Source organism: Lissotriton helveticus, chromosome 11, assembly GCF_964261635.1.
Source record: "Lissotriton helveticus chromosome 11, aLisHel1.1, whole genome shotgun sequence".
NCBI classification, from domain to species: Eukaryota; Metazoa; Chordata; class Amphibia; order Caudata; family Salamandridae; genus Lissotriton; species Lissotriton helveticus.
In genome coordinates, this window is record NC_136072.1 from 692,394,000 (window position 1) to 692,417,163 (window position 23,164).

The 23,164-nt window shown below is 44.2% G+C and overlaps 1 protein-coding gene across 2 annotated transcripts in view; it reads left to right on the plus strand.

Moving 5' to 3' along the window:
* LOC144791782 (indoleamine 2,3-dioxygenase 2-like) overlaps positions 1-6,073 on the plus strand; it is a 280,183-nt gene extending 274,110 nt beyond the window's left edge. Inside the window, exon 9 of one of the 2 annotated variants that reach the window (XM_078666549.1) lies at positions 5,286-6,073. In XM_078666549.1, the coding sequence (XP_078522675.1) occupies positions 5,286-5,656 (371 nt within the window). In that variant the 3' untranslated portion in view covers positions 5,657-6,073. The remainder of the gene's footprint in view (positions 1-5,285) is intronic. The other variant, XM_078666548.1, reaches the window with a different exon arrangement.
* Positions 6,074-23,164: the final 17,091 nt, after the last annotated feature.

Consider the following 23,164-nt stretch of genomic DNA (forward strand, 5'->3'; position numbering starts at 1 on the left):
GAATGAGCCCAGTGTGTAACCTCATAGGCTTAGATGGATCGTTGACAGCCCCAACATAACATTCTGCCCTGGAAGTGCTTGACACAGGAGAGCCAGGCCATGCCTTGCAGCTCCTGGGCTCGCTATACTCACCCAAGATCCATGGAGAGGAACCCACAGCAGCACTCACCCCATAAAGGGGCAAAGAGAAGAAGGGAGACTTTGGACGCCTCAGCACCTGTTCCACAGAAACTGGCCCATGGATGCAAATCCGTTTGTGCAAGAGGCAGAACCCCCCGGGCATTGATTGCATGGCCTGGGGGTTGCGCTGGAGTTGTCAAATGCTGTTGGGACCGTGGGGTCTCCAATTTCATAGCAGAAGGGTAGCGGGTACAAGAGAGGCACAGATTTGGCAGCTGGAGACAAATGAAGCACCGTAACAGCCAGGACTCAAACTCCTCTCCAGTGCTGGGAGTTGCTCCCCACTAGACACTGCTTCCCTGGCCAATGGCTATTACTTAAAGTGAGTGGGGGTTCTCTTGGGGAAATGTGCACCATCATTTTGCTGTAGTTGTTGTAAGAAAATGCTAATAGGATTCTAACAATAAATAGAACCTCTTGCCAGGTGCTGTAAGTGCAACACAAATTGAATTTGCAAAAACAGAGGCCCTTGTCTGCTTTACAAGCAACAAGGGGTGTACAATCAGTACTCCTCTCTCCTGCGGAACTTCACAGCACTCCTCTCACCCCTACTAATAACTATATACAATGAGAGCATGTTGGGAATAACCTTCTGCAAGACCTGTTGGAATGATCTAACCTGGTACCTTAGTATATTAGCTCAGCTGCATTAACAAATGTACTCCATCTGAGTGTGCAGGCCTGCAAGCTTTTCTGGCACGGCTCTCTTTCTTCTCAGGATGAAGGTCTGGGTCTGCGGAGCTGCATCTCAGTTACAGTTCACAGTAGCGTTCATGATAAAACCAGTGTGAAGTGCCTCTCACTCTATTCAGCAAGGATGCTGTTTAATAAAATGCCAGCCTTATCCCACTGTGACAGAGGCACAAAAAACAACTGTTAATTAGTGTGGAGGGAAAGAGTTGTGTCCTACGAGCACATAATAAAACAAAGACATTGCGCTTTAATAGGTATGACCCTGGAACAAACAGTGCAGAGTATAACACAATAATGTCTACTCAAGAATAAATGCATGCACCATACCTGAGCATTGTAATGTAAACAAATTCAAACCACCATCATAAAAAGATGCTTAATTAAAAAGAAATGCTAAAATGGAGACCAAATGCAACCTCTAAAATAGGATGGGGACTCAGTTTCCTGTTGGACACATAGGCACTCTGATACTGGCCACTGATCATAGGATCTGGGGAGTGCAGATAGAGTGTGTAACCTGTCTTGTGAACCATGAATGTGAAGGAATATAGCTAAGGCCTGTTCACCATCCTGTTTATAATGATAACGAGCCATCACGCACTGTTGTGAAGGACCATGCCACAATAGTAGGCAAAGGTTTAAGGAATTAATCCTGTAGAATTAGTTACTTGGGCCAAACTTGTAGATTCAACACACACATCTAGTTTAGACCTGTCTCATCTCATCGTTTTTCGTGTTCCAGTGTTTATTATGGTAGAAAACGATGCAGGATTTCACAAAAGCTGGTGCTACAAATCCAAAATAAAAATGAAGAGAATGGTTCTAAATAAGTGCTGAGGGCATTGGAATAATAAGAATACAGTCGAGATATAAAAACAAGTTTTGGTGTCATACACATTGAGATGTCTATCCTGGGATGAGGTTGTCCAGATGGCTGAACACTAAAAGCATTTAGGTAGCCATATATATAATACCAGAACGTGCTATAGTATTGTGGCTGCCATCCTTCAACTATACCAATGACCTATGCATTTTCTGATAGTCAATTTTTCATATTTGAGAGAAATTGGATTGTTAGTTGAGGGGGTTGTTAGTGTCTCTTAAGCAACAGCCACTATCCTTGTGAGAGGTAACCACGAAAGTCACTAAATTACCCTGTGCTTAACCCTATGCTAGCTTGGCACAATATGCTGCCAGGCTTAACTTAAAGACAATGTGTAAAGTATACTGATTTAGAAAAATAGAGTACAATTTAATAATTATTTTGACATGAAAACAGTAAAAATCCAAACAGTAGATATGCAATTTCAAAGAGTGAAGGTCAGTATAGTGCCAAAAGTACAAAGCGCCACTTGCAACTATCTAGTCATGCGAACCGCGTGAAAGTAACAAGTTCAGGCCAACCACGATAGAGCACGGGCTTGAAAAAGGGACCAGATTAGTCTTGCTGAAAAGTTACACTCTAAAGTCTAGCATGAACATTCCAGTTCGTAGTGGAGCAGGCCTAGGGGAGGAGGGAGAGCATCTGTAATGGTCTTCGCTGCAGCGTGAAGAGCAGGCTGGGAATCTTGAATGGTAATAGCGGTAGTGTCAAGATCCTGTTGTGCTTTGCCGATGGCTGTTGCTCAAGATTCGCATGTTAATGATGGTATTCACTTCTGTGTTTGCGACCCCTGCAACTTCTGCCAGTATTCTAGCAGGACATGGGTTCAAGGGCGAGCCAGACTTTAGACCCTTAAGGATCTTAAGACAGTCCAATGGGTAGACTTGCCTAAATACCGACAAGGAATTAGCTGTGCCAACAGGTTGACACACCAAAGAAGCCTCCATTCCAATGTAGCAGGGAGTAAATGCTGCTTGGATAGCCCGGATCTTATCCCTAAAACAGCAGGATAGATTGTTACACCAGGAAGGTGAAGATGACAACACACTTGCCTGGGCCAGAGGGGACGGGAAGCTCTGAACAATAGCAAAAATTTCCTTAGAATTGTTACTGGCTAATTCAATACGGCCAGAGTAAAATTGACCTTTAGCCAATGTAATGGCTGCATAGTATATTTTCTGCTCATCTCTGAGCTTCTGCTTGTCAACCGGACAATACCCATTCCTCCACCAAGCCCACTCAAGGGTCTTAGTCATGTTTCAAGGCTTTGAGGGTTGGAGTGAACCAGGGTTTGGACGGAGATTCCTTAGCCAACCTATTGGAACATTGTTGGGCCACAGTAGTGACTGCATTCGAGACCCAGCTTAGAGAATTCAGCCAAACACTCCTCCAGCTCCCCTACCAGGCTAGGCCTAGAAGCTTCCAAGGCCATATTAAGTTCAAGTGGGTTAATTTTACCAAAGGCTGATTTGTAGCATGAGCGTGCTAAAGGCTCAGTATTAGACACTTCCCACGAAACGTGGGTTATGAAATGGTCCGACCAGGTGACCGGGCGAGTGGCCCTTAATAAGATATGGAAGTTGGTACAGATAGGGTTAAGTATGTGTCCAGCTTGATGACTAGGAAGGCTGACATGCTGGTCAAGCTGAGCCAGATGTAAAATATCCAGCAGGTCACGAGCATCCTTACTGTCCGCTTGATCCAGATGGATATTAAGGTCACCCAGGACCATATCGTGGGCAAATCTAATCGCCCTGGTGATAACAGCATCTCCCCAGGCCTGAAGAAAAGATCCCAATAGCTGGCCATAGCTGGCCATCTGGTTCACCAGAGGTTTGTGTTGGCTTTTGGCACAGGTGTCAAGTTTCGGCTTGAATGCGCCTGCTCGCCATCTTGAAGAGTCCATAACTTAAGGATTTATCCTTTTTTTCAAGGAGGAGCTCAACTGATGCCACACCAAGGGTCCAGTAAGGGGGAGGCACATATTGGGGATCAGGGACCCACTCTAGCAGAGGCCGGCATGGCTCAGACAGGTCCAGTTGCAGGCCCAGTGCAGCATGTCAGAAGAGTAGTTAAAGAGAGGCCCCTGGAGCTTGTTGTGTCCCTTTAGCTCAAAACAGAAGGTGAGTCAGCTGATCCATGGAGTCACTTCAGCCGGGTACTAAGGATGCAGGTCCTGTCTTCCTTCTCAGACTGCAAGGCAGGCCAGCATGGCAGTCCTTATTCAGTAGCATCCACATGTTCAGGAGTGTACTGAATAGTGGGTCAGACAGAGTCCAATTCTTATCTCTGTTGCCCCCTTTACCTTTAAAGTGGGAGTAGCTTGTGGAGTTTTCCCTTGCAGAAGTGTCTGGAATTTCCTTCCTCCCTGCTTTGGTCCCAGTCTGTCTGAGGGCACAACAGGCTAATGTGAAGTCATTTGTGTGTGAATTGAGACAGTGCCTTTGAATTGCAAATGTGGTAGATGACAGCTCTGCCCCTCATCCTGCCATTGATACTCTTGGGCCAGGTTTGTACTATATAAAAGTAAAAAATAAATTGAGAGAAAAGTGTCTCATGGAAATGTGTTGTGATGTTGGAAGAGACATGTCACTTATGATTCATCTAAATATATACTTTATAGTGACGTATAGTGACATGTTACAGCAATGGAGTACCTACTCTGCCAAACTGAAGGTCTGTCACCCTCATTTTAGATTCGGGTGGGCTTTCATTATGTCAACAGCAGAGACTATTCTGTCCCCCCCTCTTGAAAATCTCACACAAATACAGTTGGATTTGATTGAGCTTTGAGGTGTGCCATGATGTTGCGCACAATGTGGACCTTTAGTATCTCATCATGTAGACACTGATATGTTGGGGCTATTTTTTCAAATATTCATTTTGCTCTAAATGGCATTTTTCTGAATAAGAACAAACATTTTTCTTTGCAGTGAGCTGTGGGTGTGCACGAAGATCATATGTAATTATGAGAGCTCCTTTTTGCCCCATGCACTTTTAGACCTATTATACCGTCACAGAATGGGTTTCAGGCATTTACCAGATTTAGTAAATTCCTCTTACTCTGCATTTTAACGCGTAAATGGGGCTTAGGAGGCATAATTCAGTGCATGCCACAGTGAATTACACACGTTTCTCAGCAAGTTTGACCTGCAAAAATTGACCTGGGAAAATTGGGGGGGGGGGGAGGTTAACGTTGCTCACACCTGCTAATTACCACATTCAAAAATCTCTGAAGGGGTCATTACTCTGATCCCTGTAGAAACATATATTTGCACTGGGAACGGAATTTTGCCCTAACCTTGGACTCTTGAATCAGAGCTTTTGATGTTGTTCGGCTACTAAATGGTAATCTTTGTGGTGGGATAGAGGTTACACTGCTTGCACTAGATTTCCTACCAAGGTGTTGATTACTTTTTTTTCATTTTGTTGACAGTGTCTGCACACCTTTTTTCTTGTTTGATGAGTGTTTTTTCAGATAACTTGATTGTAATATGTTCGTGACCTTCGGTTCTGCTTTTTCTTTTAGCTTCATTTCTTCACAGAATGAGAGATTACATGCCTCCAAGTCACAAGGCTTTTTTAGATGAAATCCGGCTGATTCCTCCTCTTCAACAACATGTAATTTCCTCTGGAAACAACAAGCTGTGCATTGCTTACAATAGCTGTGTAGAGGCCCTAGTTGAAGTAAGGAACTATCACATAACAGTAGTAAGCAAGTATGTATCTATTGCTGGAGTGAATGCCAGAGCAGCAAACAGAGCAAAATCGATGAATGCTGGCAAGTCTCTTCCGGCTCCTCCATCCTCACTAGAAGAAAAAGGTACAGGAGGAACTGGAGTCATGTGTTTTTTGAAAAGTGTCCGCGACACAACCAAAAAAGTGGTCTTCAAAGTTTAAAGACAGAACATTTGTCAATGATTACATTTGTGTTTAGAGCACTCGTGCGTATTTCACCATGTAATAATTTACTGTATTCATGGAATGCCATGAAAAACTCAACTTTCAACTGAGCTTGAGTGTCTCAAATAGCAAAGTGATTGGATGTTTAATACAAATTGGCAGGTTTATGAACTGTACCAATGAAAATATAAAATGTGCATTTGTGTGCCTATTTATATGTGTTGTTACAGTACAGAACTGTATTTCATGTGCTTGTATTTTGAAAGAATTCTAATAAAAAAGTCGACGCCTTTTTTAAAAAAAATGGATGTTACTCAGTACAATAAGCTAAAAAGTCGAAAAACATTTAAAGCGTGCACATGGTATTGGGTGACTTATGTTGATGAAAAACATGGCACTTGCTCAAGACACACATATTTTTAAGCATTTCGGCTCTTTTCCTTAATTTCTATTTTGACTGTGGAATAGGCTACTGTCACGAAGTACAATTATGCACCATGCAAGTATCTTGTGTTTTTCTTAAATTGAGATAAAGGTTAAGAATCTGATATTTTTCTGAAGGCACACATAGGGAGCCGATACATGCATGACATTGATTAATATGGTGTAACGCAATTACCTAACTGCCTCTCTTCCTTCTCACCTTAATTCCATAGCAAGTAAGTCAATCGCCAGCAGGCTGGTTTACAGCAACACTCTATATGGCTGAATCTCCCAAAAACTCCTACACAGACTCCAAAGCATCCAGAACGCAGCTGCAAGACTCATACATGACCGCCCACGCCACACCCACATCACACTGCACCTCAGGAAGCTTCACTGCCTCCCCATTCATAAGCACAGCCAATTCAAACTTCTCGCAAACACATAAAAAGCCCTATACAACACAGGACCAGAATACCTGACTAGCTGCATAGACTTTCACCAACCCACTAGACATGTGCTCTGCCTCACTCTCATTAGCACCAACTCCCTGCATCCGCAAAAGCAAAATTGGAGGTCGCTCATTGTCCTATATCTCACCCTACACATGGAACGACCTCCTTCAACACATGAGAGCCTCATTCTCCTCACTTCTTGAGTTATGCAAGTAGCTGAAGACTAGCTCTTCATATAAGCACCTTGGGACCATACACCTACACACCTTGCCCAGGAGCCTGTATACCATCTTGGGTGATTACTGAGCTGTACAAATCAACATAGCATAAGACACCATTTAATAATGAAAACGTTTATCCTATCTACATGTTATTAATCAGGCTCTTCGTGTGTAGGTCCCTCCTTGTTTGTAGCCCCTGTAACTCAAAATGTGATATGTGTCTGATGGTATTTTGGCTAAGGACCGACTCTGTACCATGTAAAAACCATAGCTTTTATTCTGCATGGACGCAGGGTGCTGTCTATGCACTCCTGTAGGGCTTGCAATCCTCTGAAAATGAGCCAAGAGGCACATTGATTAGAAAGTCATGCAACGCATCACAGCAAGTCACCTTGGTGCCCTGATTTATAGGGAAAGGGCAGGAATGTGCTGTATTTAGAGAATGTGGTGCATTCTCGCCTATGTCCCTGCACTGGTGCCATTTTGGCTGCCTAGTGCCAATGCAAAATTCTCTGTAAAAGTAGTCTACAAGGGAATTCGTTTATGGATCAATTATAATTTTTAACAAAACAATTAGTTGAGTGAGTCAAGAAAAATCAAACTCAGACGTGTCCACATGACAACAACATCAATTATTAATTAAGGATAAAGCACACGGAAAGTCCTATTTAAACAAAAATACTTTATATATTTTTTGTATGTCAAGAAATGATTCAAGGGGATACAAAAAGACAAATCAATCAACAGCAAAAAATGTTATGAAAAGATATGTAAATAAATTAAACAAACAGTTCATAACAACCATTGGCTCCTACAATTAAAAGAAAAGCAACTGTCAACCAGCCATGAATAAACGTTGCTCTTCAGGCAATAAATTGCTTTGGAGATGATGGAGAAGTCGACGTTTCGGTCTTTGTAGCAGTAGTCTATAAGACCATGATCAGGACAAATTGATTTTTGCAGCAAAAAGCCCCTTCTGTTGGGATAGAGGTAGATGTATTAAAATCTATAAGGCCTTTATTTGCTAGATGGCAGGCAGGACCGCAGGACGGTCACTGTCGATCTATAGGAATTGATTTGGCACATTCTCAGGTCTACTTTGGTAAACCTAGAAATGTGTCAAAAACAATGGGAGTTGCATGGGAACACCCATACAATGCCCATGCATGGGAACACCCATGCAAAGCCCATGAAATGCCTTCCCAGAGCAGAGTAGCGCAAGAGAGAGTTGCACTGCGTTGATTTACTCCAGATTTATGAAGACACTCAGGGTCATGCAAGGTGGCCTTGCATGGCTTCATAAATCGCATTTTGGACCTGCGCCGCTCCTGCACCATGCTGCGTGGTGCAATAGCGAGGCAAATCCTCTCATAAATATGCCCCTAAGTGCCTTGCACTTTTACCCTGTTGGGATTGATACAGGTTGTGAGCTCCTTCAGCCAACAGAGAGGGTGGTGTGTCCATGAGAAGGTGTGATAATAAATCAGATGTCAGGAATGTTTAGTCTGTCTATTACACTTCTGCCTGCTATCCGGAAGCTTGCAAGTCTCCTGGGCTCAAAACACGGGCATGCACAACAGGTAAGTGATAGAGGATCATAATTGTGTCTGTGATGGGCTAGTAATGGATTGAAATGTGCCAGGATTTCTCTTTCAAAATCATTGGTGTGGACTTGGTGCCATGAGCTATATTACAAGGAAGTAAATTGAGCTATTAACCCCTCTACCCCCAACTGGGTGCTAATTCACAGCCATAATTAGACTACAATCGGGCCCCTCGTGCCGTTTGGCTCTGGTGCAACATCAATAACAGCTAATCCCCTGCTTGTTCTCCTAAGAGGAAGTGGAAGTCCAGTGTCAGCAGGCAGTGGGAGAGCTTCGATGTTGTGTAAAATACCCCTCACACACCAACAGGCCCCTTGGTGTCATGCTTCATCATCGGGGTCTTCGCACCCCGCTGAAGGGATGCGGCACGCTTCGACCTGTGACTACACGGGAGCGTTGACAAATCAGACTATGTGTGGTGTGTGTTGAGTGCAAGTGAAGGGTTTGGATGTGAGTGGGAGGTGTGGTGATGAGTTAAAAAGTACCTGGCTAGTGGGTGAAGTAAAAAAAAATTTATTAAATACCCCTAGCTGGTGCTGTTAAAAGATGTTTCCCCCCCCCCTTTTTTTACACAGGTAGTAGGATTCTTCTTGTTTAATTATTAGTGCCCGTGGAGTAGGAATCCTACTTTATACTCTACCTCCCTTCGTTGTTAAGCATAGTGGGAGAGCTTCTCCAGCTTTTCAAGACTTCCAAAAAGCTTCAAAAGCTATCGAAAGAACAGTTAGGGAAGAGCTGATCAAGGGGAAGAAAGAGCATACCTCTTTCCGCTTTGCCTCATTTGACTTTTACCTTGCAGGACCTTTAAAAGAGAGACAAAGGGAAGTTATGTTTGAAAGAAGATGGCAGAGAATTTTGCACACCTGCCTGAAAAATTCAATTTGCTGACACAAAATATTGAAGCCAAGAATGAAGAATTGGTCAACCACTATGAAAATACTAAGAACACATGCCTTCCAGTATTTTACGTATTCCAAGCAAGGAGTTAAAAAAGAATAGAAATTCTGAGAAAATATTCTTGTGAGGAGTGATCTTAGCACCATGGGCCATATGTACTAAGCATCGGTCACAAAAGACTGGCCACAATTTGTGACCAGTGGGGTATTTTGCCAACAGAACTGTATACTAATAGGTCAGTTTGCAAAGTACTGAATCGAAGTGAGTCACATTTCATCCTACCTTCATGAAAGATAATCATTTGTTTCTTTATTCGGATGAAACCACATCCATAAAAGATTCAAGTTATACATTCATATATTATAAAAATCATCACATACAAATAAAACAGTGCAGCATTATTAAAACAAAGCAAAACAAGCTAGTTAAACGTCATAGATCTAGGGCAGTAGTTCCCAAAGTTTTAGCTCCTGAAGACCCCCATTGAGTCAGCACTGGAAGCCGGGGACCCCCTAGCAATCTGTATAATTTACATTTCAAACAGTAATCAAAAAAAAATAAATACTTGTGTGAACACAAAACAAATAGTCGAATTACTAAGGATTTTAGTATTTTATATTGAAAGAATCTGCAAAAAACTAAAAACTTTATTGGGAAGGTTGGTGCTGCATCTCCATGACTAACTTTTAAATGGTTGGTTTTATTTCACACTACGAGGCTCCTGCTCCTGCCAGGGCCAGTCTGGAAACCCAAAGCAGCCCAGGCAAATGTTTTCAGATCATACCCCACAGGGTGCACTCCGAGTGCAGTGAGTGAGTCAAACCACTACAAAAGGGACTTTGGGAAGCTCTCCCCCCCAAGACAATTTAGGAAACAATAGTGCATTCTACAACACATTTATCATTATATATTGAATTGTATTAGCTTTACAAGAATAGTAAGTGATCACTTTACTATGCACCAGGATACGATAATCTTTGTTCGGGTTCTTCAATGATTCCCTTTTTATCACACTCCAACAGTGCCTCTCATCTCTCAATAGTCCCTCTGTCACATTTATTTCATTTGTTTTATAGCATCTCTCATACCATTGTAGGATGTCAGAGCACTTTACAACACACACACATATAGGGCAGATTTACAAGGCCCTTGCGCAACCGGTGCACCACAAAAAGTGACGCTCCGGCGGCGCATTTTAGTGCCCCATATTTATAAGAACAGGAAAAGCCACCCTGCGTGACTTTTCCTGTTCTTATAAATATGGCCACTTTACACACAGGACTTTGCGTGAAAGCTGCGTTTCATGGGTTTTGCTGTGAGTGTTCCCAAGCAACACCCATGAAACCAGACACATTTCCAGATTTACGAGAAATCATGAATCTGGAAATGCGTCCGAATGCTACACCTCCCCAAGGGAAGCGTAGGGAGGTGCAACAAGAAGAAATGTATTCATTTCTCCTCGTTGTTTAGGAAGATGAAATCCCCTCTAGTGATTGTTTATGTGCAGAAAGGGAATCCTACCTGAACATAAACAATCTCCCCACAACGCAGGCATCCTTGCACCATGGTACAAGGGTGCCTTTGCCGGCGCATGGCAGCAGTTTGTTCACCAGCGCAGGGAGAGCACTGAGATGCAACATACTATGGTAAATATGTTGCATCCCTGTGCTTTGAAAGTGCCTAAGTGCAGCACAGCCAAATGGCTTGCAGCACTCACTGAGTCACTTTACTTGTAAATCTGCCCCATAGAGACAATGAATCATACATGTAAATACATAAGGCAAAGGTGACTACTAGTTGTAGGATTCACACCATTCATAATGGTAGGCATAACACAGTGTTTAGCATTGACTTTAACAATGAAACTTTATTTCCATTCAAATAAACCTTTTTAGCAGCATCAGGATAATGAAAGACTGGGAAGAAACTTAAGTTACTATCTTGTACCATGCAGTTTGCAAACATCTTTTTGATGCCAGTTTATACGTCTCTGTGCTAGATCACAATTGTCACTTATAAACTGCACAGAAACTAAAGAATCTCTGTGACAAAAGCAGTAACCCATTGACATATGCAGATCAAACAGTTAAAAAAATGCAGGCACACTTTCTTTGCAAGAGGCATATTAACCCTCTGTGCTACATTAAATAGGTCAAGCTGCTACTGGACAAAACTCATCTCTCTCCAGCAGGAACATTAATCACTGGTGTTATCTTGGTCTTGACACTTTTATTGTTGCTCAAAAACTTCTAATTATACTTGGAACATTTGCAGTGCTTTTAAAACTGCTTCCTGGGGACCCCCTGGGAATGTGTCATGGACCCCTAGGGGTCCGCGGACCACAGTTTGGGAAACACTGATCTAGGGCTATACACCCTCTCGTACCAGCAATAACTTCATAAATACAAATGATAAGAAATCGTAATGATTGTTAAAGAGGTAGTTCACAAACTGGGATCCACTATGATTTGCAGCCATTACTAGAGTGGTGGCCTGCGGAGGTCAGCAGACCATAATGTCTATATTTCTTTTAAATACAGTATTTTTTTTAAAATGCAGTCCTTGTTTCTTAGGACCATTACCAACACTAAAAAATGTTTTTGCAAACATTGAAAAGGGAAAGGGGTGTTCTGTGGGACCCCTTCTCATTTGCGAATGGGTTACTGCTAAATTATGAAGTCTGAAGATATTAATGTTTTGCAGTGGTATTTCAGGAAATCCAGATGGAAAGCTAACCCTTCTCTGAAATAATATATGCCTCCAGCTCTCTTGAATTCTAAAATGAACCTTGTGGCTGCTGTGATTTGATGTAGTGTGCAACTGAAAGAGACATTGGGTTTTGAGGAGTGACAGGGAAAGAAAGGTTGTGGATGGAACCCTAAAGAAGGAAGCTGGAGCATGTTTTGGAGGGAGGAACGCTGGCAACAGGTTGCACGGAGTGGTACTGGCCAGAAAGAAAGAAAGGGAGGGAGGGCCACAGACTAGTGACAGATGATGCTAGCAGGTGAGACTTATCCCAGAGAGAAGCAAAACCACCAACACCGAGCCTCTCGGGAACATTAACGTAGTCAATCACGTGTGGGACAAACAAGCAGAGGAACCACCATGGTTGTGGGAGCTTAATGGCTGAGCAAAAGGATACAAGCAGGGGAATTATCTCGGTACTGATAGGGTGAGTGACGCAGGTTTACAGTTCATCATCCTGATGAAAAGTGGCAAAGTATCATGGGCACGCATCCCCACTCTTGAGAATAAGGTGGTCGACACAGGTGGTCAAATTGGTGAGACAAGAGAGGTCAAAGGACGAGACAGCACTATCCACTTTCAAGAAGAGAGACAGCACAAGACAACGCATTGAGGAGTTTAAGTCAGTCAGCGTTGGAGCCAGAAGGGTGGGTGAACACTGAGCTGCTCCCAGATATGCGGCGTTGGCTTTACACAGGACAGACAGGAAGGAAAGGGTGCATAATGCTCAGTAGAACAGTCACAGGAAGTGCGAGGCTGAGGGGTTGTGTAGTAAGAGAGGGGAATGACGACAGAAGGATAGCAGAGGAAGACTCAGGTAGAGAACAGACTTAAAGCTCAAGAGAGGAGGAAGATGGAATGCTAGGAGATCCTACATCAGGGCAAAGAAAGCAGCAGCCAATGTAGGCGGAGAGTAGCATATTGGGACTTTGTGTGAAAAGGAAGTGGGTGTCTCAGGGTAAAGGAGGGTTGCTAAAGTTAGCCCCAAAAGGTGATGGGCAAAGCTAAGTCACAGCAAGAAGCATTTGTCTGATGAGATAACAGAGGAGAAACATGCATGAATCAGGGAAAATGCTTAGGAGTTCAGATAGGGAGAGAAGGAAAGCCAAGTACCGAAGGTGAGTTGAGGTGGAATGCCTGGGATGATGAAGTAAAACAGAGGGAAGGGGAAAAAGGGAATGGTATGGAAGAAGGGGACGTGGGGTAAAGACAAGGGAATAGGGTGGAGTTTGGTTTTTGTGAGGTTTCAGAGAGCATAGTGGGCCTTCTGGGACATGTTCATGAGGAATAGACCAGGAGAAAAATTGATGATTGGAGTTGATTTATAAAAGGAGTTGTCAGAGGGATGGACATAATGCAGACAAAGGGCGACTTGGGACAGCAATGCAAATGGGGAAATTGGAGAGGAGGGGGAGCAATAACAGAAATAGTAGATCGCAAAGTAAAGGAGAACAGTGATGAGGGGAAAAAGGCAGGGACTGAAAAGAAGAAAAATATGAACCTGCAGAAGACCCATTGGCATATCAATTATTGCCAGGCAGGATGGAGAAACTTTGGGCAAATACATTTAGAATATATTCAAATTGCTTCATAGGAGGATGAGCTGTATGGAAGGGTCCAAGGAGAAGAGAGGGAGCTGGCAAAAAAAGCAAAGGTTCTGACTAACATCAATCCTGGATGGCAGCGTTCATGATATACACCAATATAACTTGAGGAAAAACACCTGAATGCAATGTGGCTTTGTTTAAGACACTTCGTGTAATGAAGGAGGGCCACTATCAGCTTGGGGGGTCTGTCAATGTATGATGAAGATTGTTGGTCCAGGAGAAGCATGAATGCAGCAAAATCATGGCAGAAATTGGCGAACAAACTCTGGTAGCAAAACAAGACCCCAATGAGACCCATGCCAGAATTGCATATAGCAAGCAAGCTGTCTGCCCTTGCTGTGCTCCTCTCGTTCAGGAAAATCCACCCCAGGGAAAGGTGGAAGGTTAGAAAAGGTCTGACCCAATAGTATTGAGTTGGAACTTCAACAAAGGGGGATGCTGTGATTACCTCTGTAGGGTTGAACATGAATGTTCGAAATGTGGAGCACACGGTGTTACTGTGTGGGGGACAACAAAGTAAAAAGAGTGTGAGGAGGGGAAGGCGTGACATTTAAGGAATATTGGAGAAGGGCAGATACACCGGTGAGGTTGGATTGGCTGGAACTGTACCTAGGTATCGCCACAGCAGCATTACTATGGGAAGGATGTGCATAGTCTTTAGAATATCTCATTCTTATTCTGGTGCCAAATGGGATGAAGGGCAAAGCTATTAAAATCTTTCAAAGGGCAGATGAAAGTAGTACAAAACAGACTGTTAATAAAAACAAGTGAAGAGACGCATGGTGGGTCCTTTGAAATCAGCTCCTATGAAAGACTTGATTATTTTCCCTCTCAGAAGAGTACCGAAGAAGACAGCAGGTGCGTTTCGCCTGATACATCAGCTATTGTGTCCAGAAAGGGGAGAGTTGATCAATGACTTCACTGATCAAAATGAAGGTATAATAATTTACACCAATATAGATGTGACCATAACAATCTCATAGAAATACAAGACAGGAGCAGAAATTAAAGAGGGTCCATGTCCATGGTCCACATTCTAATTACTGCTCATGCATCCAGTAGATTTTTAGCTGTTGGGCATTCAGTTTCAAGGGCACTTCTTTATGGACAAGGGCAGTCCAATGGGATGCCTGCTAGACTGTGCACTTTCTGAAGTGGGTGGCGAGTCAAATGGCATGGTCAGGCGTGCTGGACAACCTTACTGATTTATTCTTTGTAGGCAGAGTGTACCTGACAAAGTACTAGAAACTGACACATTTGTTGCAGTTGCAGACACACAGAGGGTACAATTGACCCAGGAAATTATGGAGGGAACGAGCACCCACATTACTGGGAATTGAGTTGATCTCAGTGGCCAATGTCCCGATTACAAAAAGACAAATTGAATGGACAGAAGATCTAAATTGGTGGGGCTTTTGCAGACAACTGGCTTTCACAATGAAGAGGGCAATGCTGCCCCATCATAGAATATATATTACAGAAAAGTACAAAGTGACATTCAGATGTAGTTGAGATTTTTGATTCACTATAACGGTATGATGCTTTGGCTTCATGAAGATCCAATGGACTGAACCATAGAGATATTTTCAGGTGTATCAGGCAGAGGATATTTTTACCTATAATGGAGAAGTTTGTGGTTTGTTGAAGGATGGCTGAGGAGATGGATGATGAAGAGATACAGCTCAGCTTTTCTGGAATTTTCCCACTGGTGCTGGCAGTGATTATTCTGGTGCAAGGCACTGAGAGACAAAAGAGTGACTTTTGTGGCGAATAACAAAGCTGTTCTGCATGTGATTAACAAAATGCCAACTAGACATGGGCCCATGGGCTGCTGAGAAAATTGTCACTGGTGTGTCTTAAATTGAATGGGATGTTCATAGAAAGTAGGCAAGGTTCTCTGGTCTAACACGCAGGCAGAATGCAAGGAAAGTTATTGCGACCAGATATGTGGAAGATTGGTATTTGAGAGCAATGTATTTGGCACAGGGCTGACTGGGGAAGTAAATGGCCCAAACTGTTTACACCAGCCCACTCCCCTTCTCTCTGCACACTATCTTTTCCCATCAATCCACTCTCTCTCCCCTTTCTCCATTCTCTCTCTCTAATTGCACGTTCTATCTTATAAAATAACACCTCCCCACTGCCCCGCCCACCTGCTGAAAATAATCTCAGACAGCTTTGGAAGTGAACAAGGAACACTGTCATGCCCTTTAGGCTAGTCCTGTCATGTATACCCCTTTTTAAAATACTTATTGAAACATCTTGATTGCCCCGTACTTTCTGAGAATAAGCAAGCACGAATGACTCTGCGAAAAGTACTGTACTGTTTTCCACGATCACTGAGGAACCAGGGTTGGTCATGTTCAGTGGTTGCCAGAAAGATACAGGGGGGTGGTAGTGTCACTGTAGAGCTAGCTGGTCTAATGGCTGATATATCCTGTGGGGGGGTCCGGAAGCCGTTTGGACACCAAGCCCTTAGTTTAGGTCATACAAAATGCACAGGTCCTTGGGATTCTTAGGAAGTACACGACATGGCTCCACCAATGTTGGTTTGGTTCTTATATTAACAGTTAAAATCTAAGTAGTTAAGTTGTGCTTTTCTCAGAAAGCCCCACTCACACTATTCAGAGACGTCTGAAGTGGAAGGGATATCAGTCTCAGCTGAGCAGATATACCCTGTGAATTGGCTAAAGGTTTAAGCAAGCTTGTAGGGATAAAAGTTCCCACATTGTGCAATACCCCTAATTCTAAAACATCGAGTCTCTTCTCCTTTAAAAATTACTGACCCTGCAATCAGCAGTGGAGGTTCGGAGGAAGACACATTTGTAAATGCTCTCAACATTACAGAGAACTGCAGACATGCAGTACTATAGAATTGTTAGAACACGGCGTACCAGCAACAGGTGGCTGTGTTACCTTCGTGAGTGAGGCACACAAGGTGTTCAGATCAGTGGTATTCTATTCTTGGGTTCAATTCCCACCTGCAGATCCGGTGACTTAATTGTTTCACACATATATTGTAGTTGAACCATCGGATGAATACATTCCATATGAAGACATTGAAGCCCTGTTAACTTACCAGCAACACAGAAACTTGTTTAAAGGTGCCCTCTCTTACACAACATCTGTTGTGAGACTCAGTCCACACAGCAGAGAAGGATCGACCTGGCCGGTCTTAGGGACATACACTCCACATCCCGAGATAGATACACTACCAGTGGATAAAGTCAGTGCAATATATAAAGATATAGTCAGGCTATACAGACACATTGTACAATTTGTCATGCGAACATTGACAGGTCAACCTGTGAGACATGATCCAGCTGGTCCACATCAAGCAGCACCAACAATTAGCCCACAGACACTGAAATTAGTAATAGGGACAACACCTTCCAAACTGGAGCAAATTCCGTTCTGGATAGCACAAAAAATTGCACAGCTTGAAGCAGTATTTCCCCATATGGGTCCGCAGGAAAAACATCTGCTTGCCAATGATTCCTTCGATCGAGGATTTTACCACTTGGGGAACAATCTTTGCTGCTGTTTACATCAGAATGCATGGCACCTCTTCCTTAGCAGTGATTCCTGATGTATTGAAACACATAAAGAATGAGTAAGGAGCAGGACCAGCCCTGGAATTTGGAATGAAACTGATGGGTAATTTTGCCCAAGTCTCTGCAATCATGCTGAGCAACATAAAGGGGAGGCAGCAGCAATGGATATACACAGCAGCTTAAGGTAAATAGCGCTTCTAAATAAAGAGTGAGAATTATCAAAAATTATCGAAGAAACCTATGCTGCGTTAAGTAGATATAATTTGAGAACCAAAGCAGGGAAGCCACAAATGACAGCTAGTCCCGACAAGAACAACTTGAAGCAAGGACCTGCGTCTTGTAAAAAGAAGTGGGATAAATAACAATACAGAAAATAATTCTCTATCAAAGGGTGGGTCTCCCCAATGGGAGTCCTCTCAAAAGACATAGAACCTTAGGAATTGTGATAACATTAGGAAACCTGATAGATATCAGGGCACTGATACATGTTCCTTTTGTTCCTTCCAGGGTTCATCCAAAAACTCGCAGAGGGACGGGTGATCCGAACAAAAGACTCAATATCGATCAAAGATGAAAAGGGAAACACATCGCACTTCAGATTATATTATCAAACAGGAAGAAATACCTAAAACAAAGCCTCGATTCAAAAAGAAGAAAGTAGCCGGCTTAAAAATTAGACATGCCGAGGTTACTGAGGAGTCAGCTTCTGAATGGGGAATGGGCTCCGACAATGCCAGACAGCACGGCAGAAGTAACAAAAGCTCACCAGAACCTGAAGGATTTTCTGGTGCCAGCAGTATTGAATGAACATATCACGGTGGAAACACCTGATACCAGAGTTAGTGTCCCACATAGACTTTATGAAATTACACTACAAATAGAGGGGGACATCTCAAGAAAGTTTAAAGTTCTCTTTGGGAGAACTTAACTTATGGGTATGACATCCTGTTAGCAAAAAATGATTATCCGCCTGTGTTTGTGATTGATTGCCCAAAAGGGGAAAGCATCATTTTGCCTGCTTTCTCTGACCTCATTCCAAAATCTTTAAAACATTCATACATGCAGGAGTGGGTGCTAGCACTAGCACCAGCATTATGCCACAACCATGTAGGGTGAGACGTGGAGTCAGCACACCATGAAATCCCATTAAAATCTACTCTAAATCCACAGAGACAGTACCCTATTAAACCTGATGCAAAAAAAGACAGGTCAAAGAAATCTTAGACCAACTTTAATACCAAGTTGTGTTTGAGACTTGCACCTCCCCATTAAACAATCCTTTGTTTCCGGTAATAAAACCTGACAGCTCATATCCTCTAGTTTTGAATTACGGACATTAAAGCACATGCACAAGAACATTTGTAGTACAGAACGCACACAGTGCTGCCTTCATTAATAACATTGTGCGGAAAAAACTACAAAACAACATTAGGGGCCAGATGTAGGATGCCTAATACCGGTCGGTAACGGCCGAAATTACCGAATTTCGGCCGTTACCGACCGGTATTAGGCTTTTCAGGTGTAGGAGGTCACATTTCAGGATTCGGTAATTTACCGAATCGGTAATTTAAGAAATTGGTAAATTACCGAATTCTTAAAATACCGATTCGGTAAATTACCGAAACCGTAATGTAGGGAGCACTCAAGTGAGTGCTTCTTACATTTAAGGATTCGGTATTTACCACCAACTATTAGTTGGTAGTAAATAACAAATTCTAAGCATGGGCGAAAAATCCGTTCCGCTCGCGGATTTTGCGGATTTTAGGCAAATTCGCAATCTGCGAATTCCCGCGAATTTGCCGAAAATCCGCAAATCCGCGAGCGGAACGGATCTGGGGGGCAAAAGTTCAAGCTTCAAGCTTGTAACTATTTTAGAATGGCACCGGCAAGCTGCCAGCGCCATTCTAAAATAGTTACTAAGTTAGCTTCAACAAGAAGCACTAATAGAAGCAGGTGCTCGAGTTTAACTGAATTCGAGCAAAGCTTTATTTTATCTATTAGTGCTTCCTTATGAAGCTAACTTAGTAACTATTTTAGAATGGCGCTGGCAGCTTGCCGGCGCCATTCTAAAATAAAACAGGAGAGGGGCAGAGGGCAGAAGGGCACAACAACGAGTGGGGCAGAGGGCAGAAGGGCACAACAACGAGTGGGGCAGAGGGCAGAAGGGCACAACCACGAGTGGGGCAGAGGGCAGAAGGGCACAACAACGAGTGGGGCAGAGTGCAGAATGGCACAAAAACAAGTGGGGCAGAGGGCAGAAGCGCACAAAAACGAGTGGGGCAGAGGACAGAATGGCACAATAACGAGTGGGGCAGAGGGCAGAAGGGCACAACAACGAGCGGTCTCGCACAAAAAAAAACGCGAACACGCAAAGCGCCCCGCGAACACGCAAAGCGCCCCGCGAACATGCAAAATTCGCCCATGCTTAACAAATTCCTTTAAAAAGCTATTTTTTGCTTTTTATTCAGTGCCATGTGGCAGACATACATGCCCTTAGGGCATGTATGTTTGCCACATGTGCACCCATGCACTATTCAGGGGTGCAACAGGATGTCAATGTGACACCCTGCCACCCTTGAAAGGGTTCCCCCTATTACCGATTCGGTATTTACCGATTCGGTATTTACCCATAGGAATGAATGGGAATTACTGAATCAGTATTTACTGATTCGGTAAATACCGAATCGGTAAATACCGATTCTTAATTACCGAATCTTACCGATTCAGTACTTTTTACCGAAAAATTATCTACATCCCATTTACCTATTCTTAAATACCGAATCGGTAAAATATGGTATTTAAGAATAGGTAAATTGAGATTACCTACATCTGGCCCTAGATATCCCAAATGGATTCTTCCACCAAAATATAGCTCCAGAAAGCAGATATGTGACAGCATTTTCTGCCCTTGGCACTCAAAGTCATTTCCTTTGTTTGCACCAAGGGTATAAGAACAGCCCGCAGCTATTCTTAGCAAGAGTGTCTTAATTTTTACAAAGACGCAACAAGGAGGCAGAGTCCTATGTAGATGACATCTATCTGACGGATGATGAATTACTTGAACACTTGTGCAGGGTGAACAGAATAATTGTGGGATTCCACAATTTGGGCTATAAATTTAATTTAAAAAAATCAAAAATTGCCCATTTCAGTGTCCTATTTTTGGGATATAAGCTATCAAATGAATTCAAGAGCCTGGCAGCCAACTTTTTAGAAAAGTGTGCGCTGCTCCAACCTCCAAAGAATATAAAGGGTTTGCAATCCATTTTAGGATTCCTACATTTTGGCAGCACATACATTCTGGATTACACAGAAAAATGTAAAACCATTCTACGACTTAATCAGACCTGACCTCTGACTTCTGAGCTTCTGGCCAGAGTCCCGCTCTCCGCTCAAACAGCTCCGCTGTAGCCTCGCCTGCCGCTGCCCCAGACACCTCTCTCCCAGGTAGGTGTTTGAGGCCGTCCTTCACCCCCAGGCTTCTGCCTGCGCCTCATCCCTGGTGGTCCAGTGGGAGAGCCTTGCTCTTCTGCTGTTCCACTGTTGTCTGTCTGAGTTGTTGTGCCTGGTTTGTCTTTGGGTCTTTTGTATGTCTCTCATTGTAATTTCATAGTAATTGTTGTGCCTGTTTGTCTGTGACTCTGGTTTCTGCCCTTTTCATTCATTTTTTTCGGCCAGTGCCCCTGTATTTTCCTCTTTGCCCGTTTCACGGTGCCCCTCCCCCCTGCCGTTCCCACCTCCCAGTTGTGCTTCCATATTTAATGGTGGACGCTGTGCAGCTGCGTGCAGCATGCGAGCCAAAGGCATGCCTAAGGCAAGCCCGTCTGCACCCATCCACGACCTGACCACGACTAGAGCCAGAAAACTTTGATCTCCGACCACCCACTGCTAAGACTCAGCTGCCCTCCTCGTTCTCAACCCAGAAGGAACAATAACTGCCATCTCTCTACATCAAAATCCATTCATGGCCAGTTCTTCTGCCGACACTGCTGCCGAACTTTCACCACCCTCTACACCCCCACGGACATCACCCCCACGCCGAATGCCAAAACTCCTGAAGTCCTGAGTAGCATCCTTCTCAATGTGCGCTCCCTGCATAGACATGCAGTAGAGATCTGGAACCTCCTCAATACCATCTCATCTGACGTCGCCTTCTTCATGGAAACCAGGACCAACTCCACCTCCGCCTCCGGCATCGCCACAGCCCTCCCCAACAGATACAATATCCACAGGAGGGACCACCCCATGCCCGGGAGGAGGACTTGCCATCACACACAAGAGCTCCCTCCGACTCACCACCTCCAGCATGAGAGACTGCCCGTCCACCACCGAACACATCCATTTCCAGATACAGACAAGCCCAGAACCTCCCTATGCAGCACCCTCCCCTACAGGCCCCCCGGAGCATTCACCATTAACATCTCCGACCTAGTCACACCCCATGCCATCGCCTCCATGGACCACATACTCATCGGAGACCTCAACTTCCACCTCGATTACCTCAACTTCCACCTCAACAACCTCAACCACCCCAACTCCTCCACCCTCCTGGACAACCTTGCCAACCTCGGACTGAAACAGCTCATCACCACCCCCACCCACAAGGGAGCACACACCCTCCACCCCATCTTCGCAGGAGGGAATATCCACTTCAGCCACACTACGCAACTCCTATGGATGGACCACCACTGTGTACACTTCCACGTCGACTAACCCGCCACCCACAAACCTGCAAAAAGAACAATTGATGGGCAGAATGCAGAACAATGTCATACATTCACCCCAGTACAGAGATCTGGGCCTAAATCCATCGTTTTTTTGCTCACCATGCCATTCCATTCTGGACCCAGCCATATACAAATCAGTCTTGACCCTACGCCCAATGGAAACAGCCCAGCCCGAACTGCCGACCAGGTCCTCCCTGGACTGGAAACAAGCATCCTGGGACCGGTTTCAGGGTTTCACTCCTCTTCAGCCAGGATAGCTGGACTCCAGTGGCATGGAGAGCACGGGACCCACGTCTGGGCATATCCGTCCCACTCCGGTGACAAATGCAAACAAAACAATTGATGGACAGAATGCAGAACAACGTCATACATTCACCCCAGTACAGAGATTGGGCCTAAATTCATTGTTTTTTTGCTCACCATGCCATTCCAGTTTGGTCCCAGCCATTTGTAAATCAGTCTTGACCCTGTGCCCAATGGGAACAGTCCAGCCTGAACTACCAGGACAGGTCCTCCCTGGACTGGAACAGCCAGCCCACAAACCTGCACCCCACCCATTGTGAAGGAACTGGAGCAAGGTCACAGAGGAGCACCTCAACCCTACCCTCAACCGCGATGCCCCCTACACCTCGACCGACACCAACCAACTACACAGATGGATCACCAACTGCGCAGACGAACTCGCACCCCTTCGCAACCACAACAGACAGTGCCCCAGTAAGGCTGCCTGGTTCACCGCTGACCTCCAAGAACCCAGACGCACCTTAAGATGCCTTGAGAAGAATTGGCGAAACAGCAACATTTGGAAAACCGCACCACATGGATGAATACCATGACAGAATTCCACAAACTCATCAGATTAACCAAAATGGCCTTCATCCAGAATAAGATCACCGCCAACTCCAGCAACTCAAAGGAACTCACCAAACCACACAGTGAGGCCATTGACAACTCCCCCTCCCAGGACCTCTGCAACAAGCTCTGCTCCTACTTCCATCTGAAAATCAAGTCCCTCTATGACAACTTCAACGAACGGACACCAGACTCCGAAACCAATCCCTCCTACAACAATTCCAGCCAACTCACCATCTCTGCCTGGACCCAGACACCACTGAAAACATCAAATCAACCATGAAAGGCCTCCACTCAGGAGTACCCACTGACCCATGTCCCCCTTATATCTTCCACAGAGCGGGCGCTGCATTCGCACTAGGAGCTACGATGCACCATCAACACCACCATCAAATCCGGCATTTTTCCTGATGAGTGGAA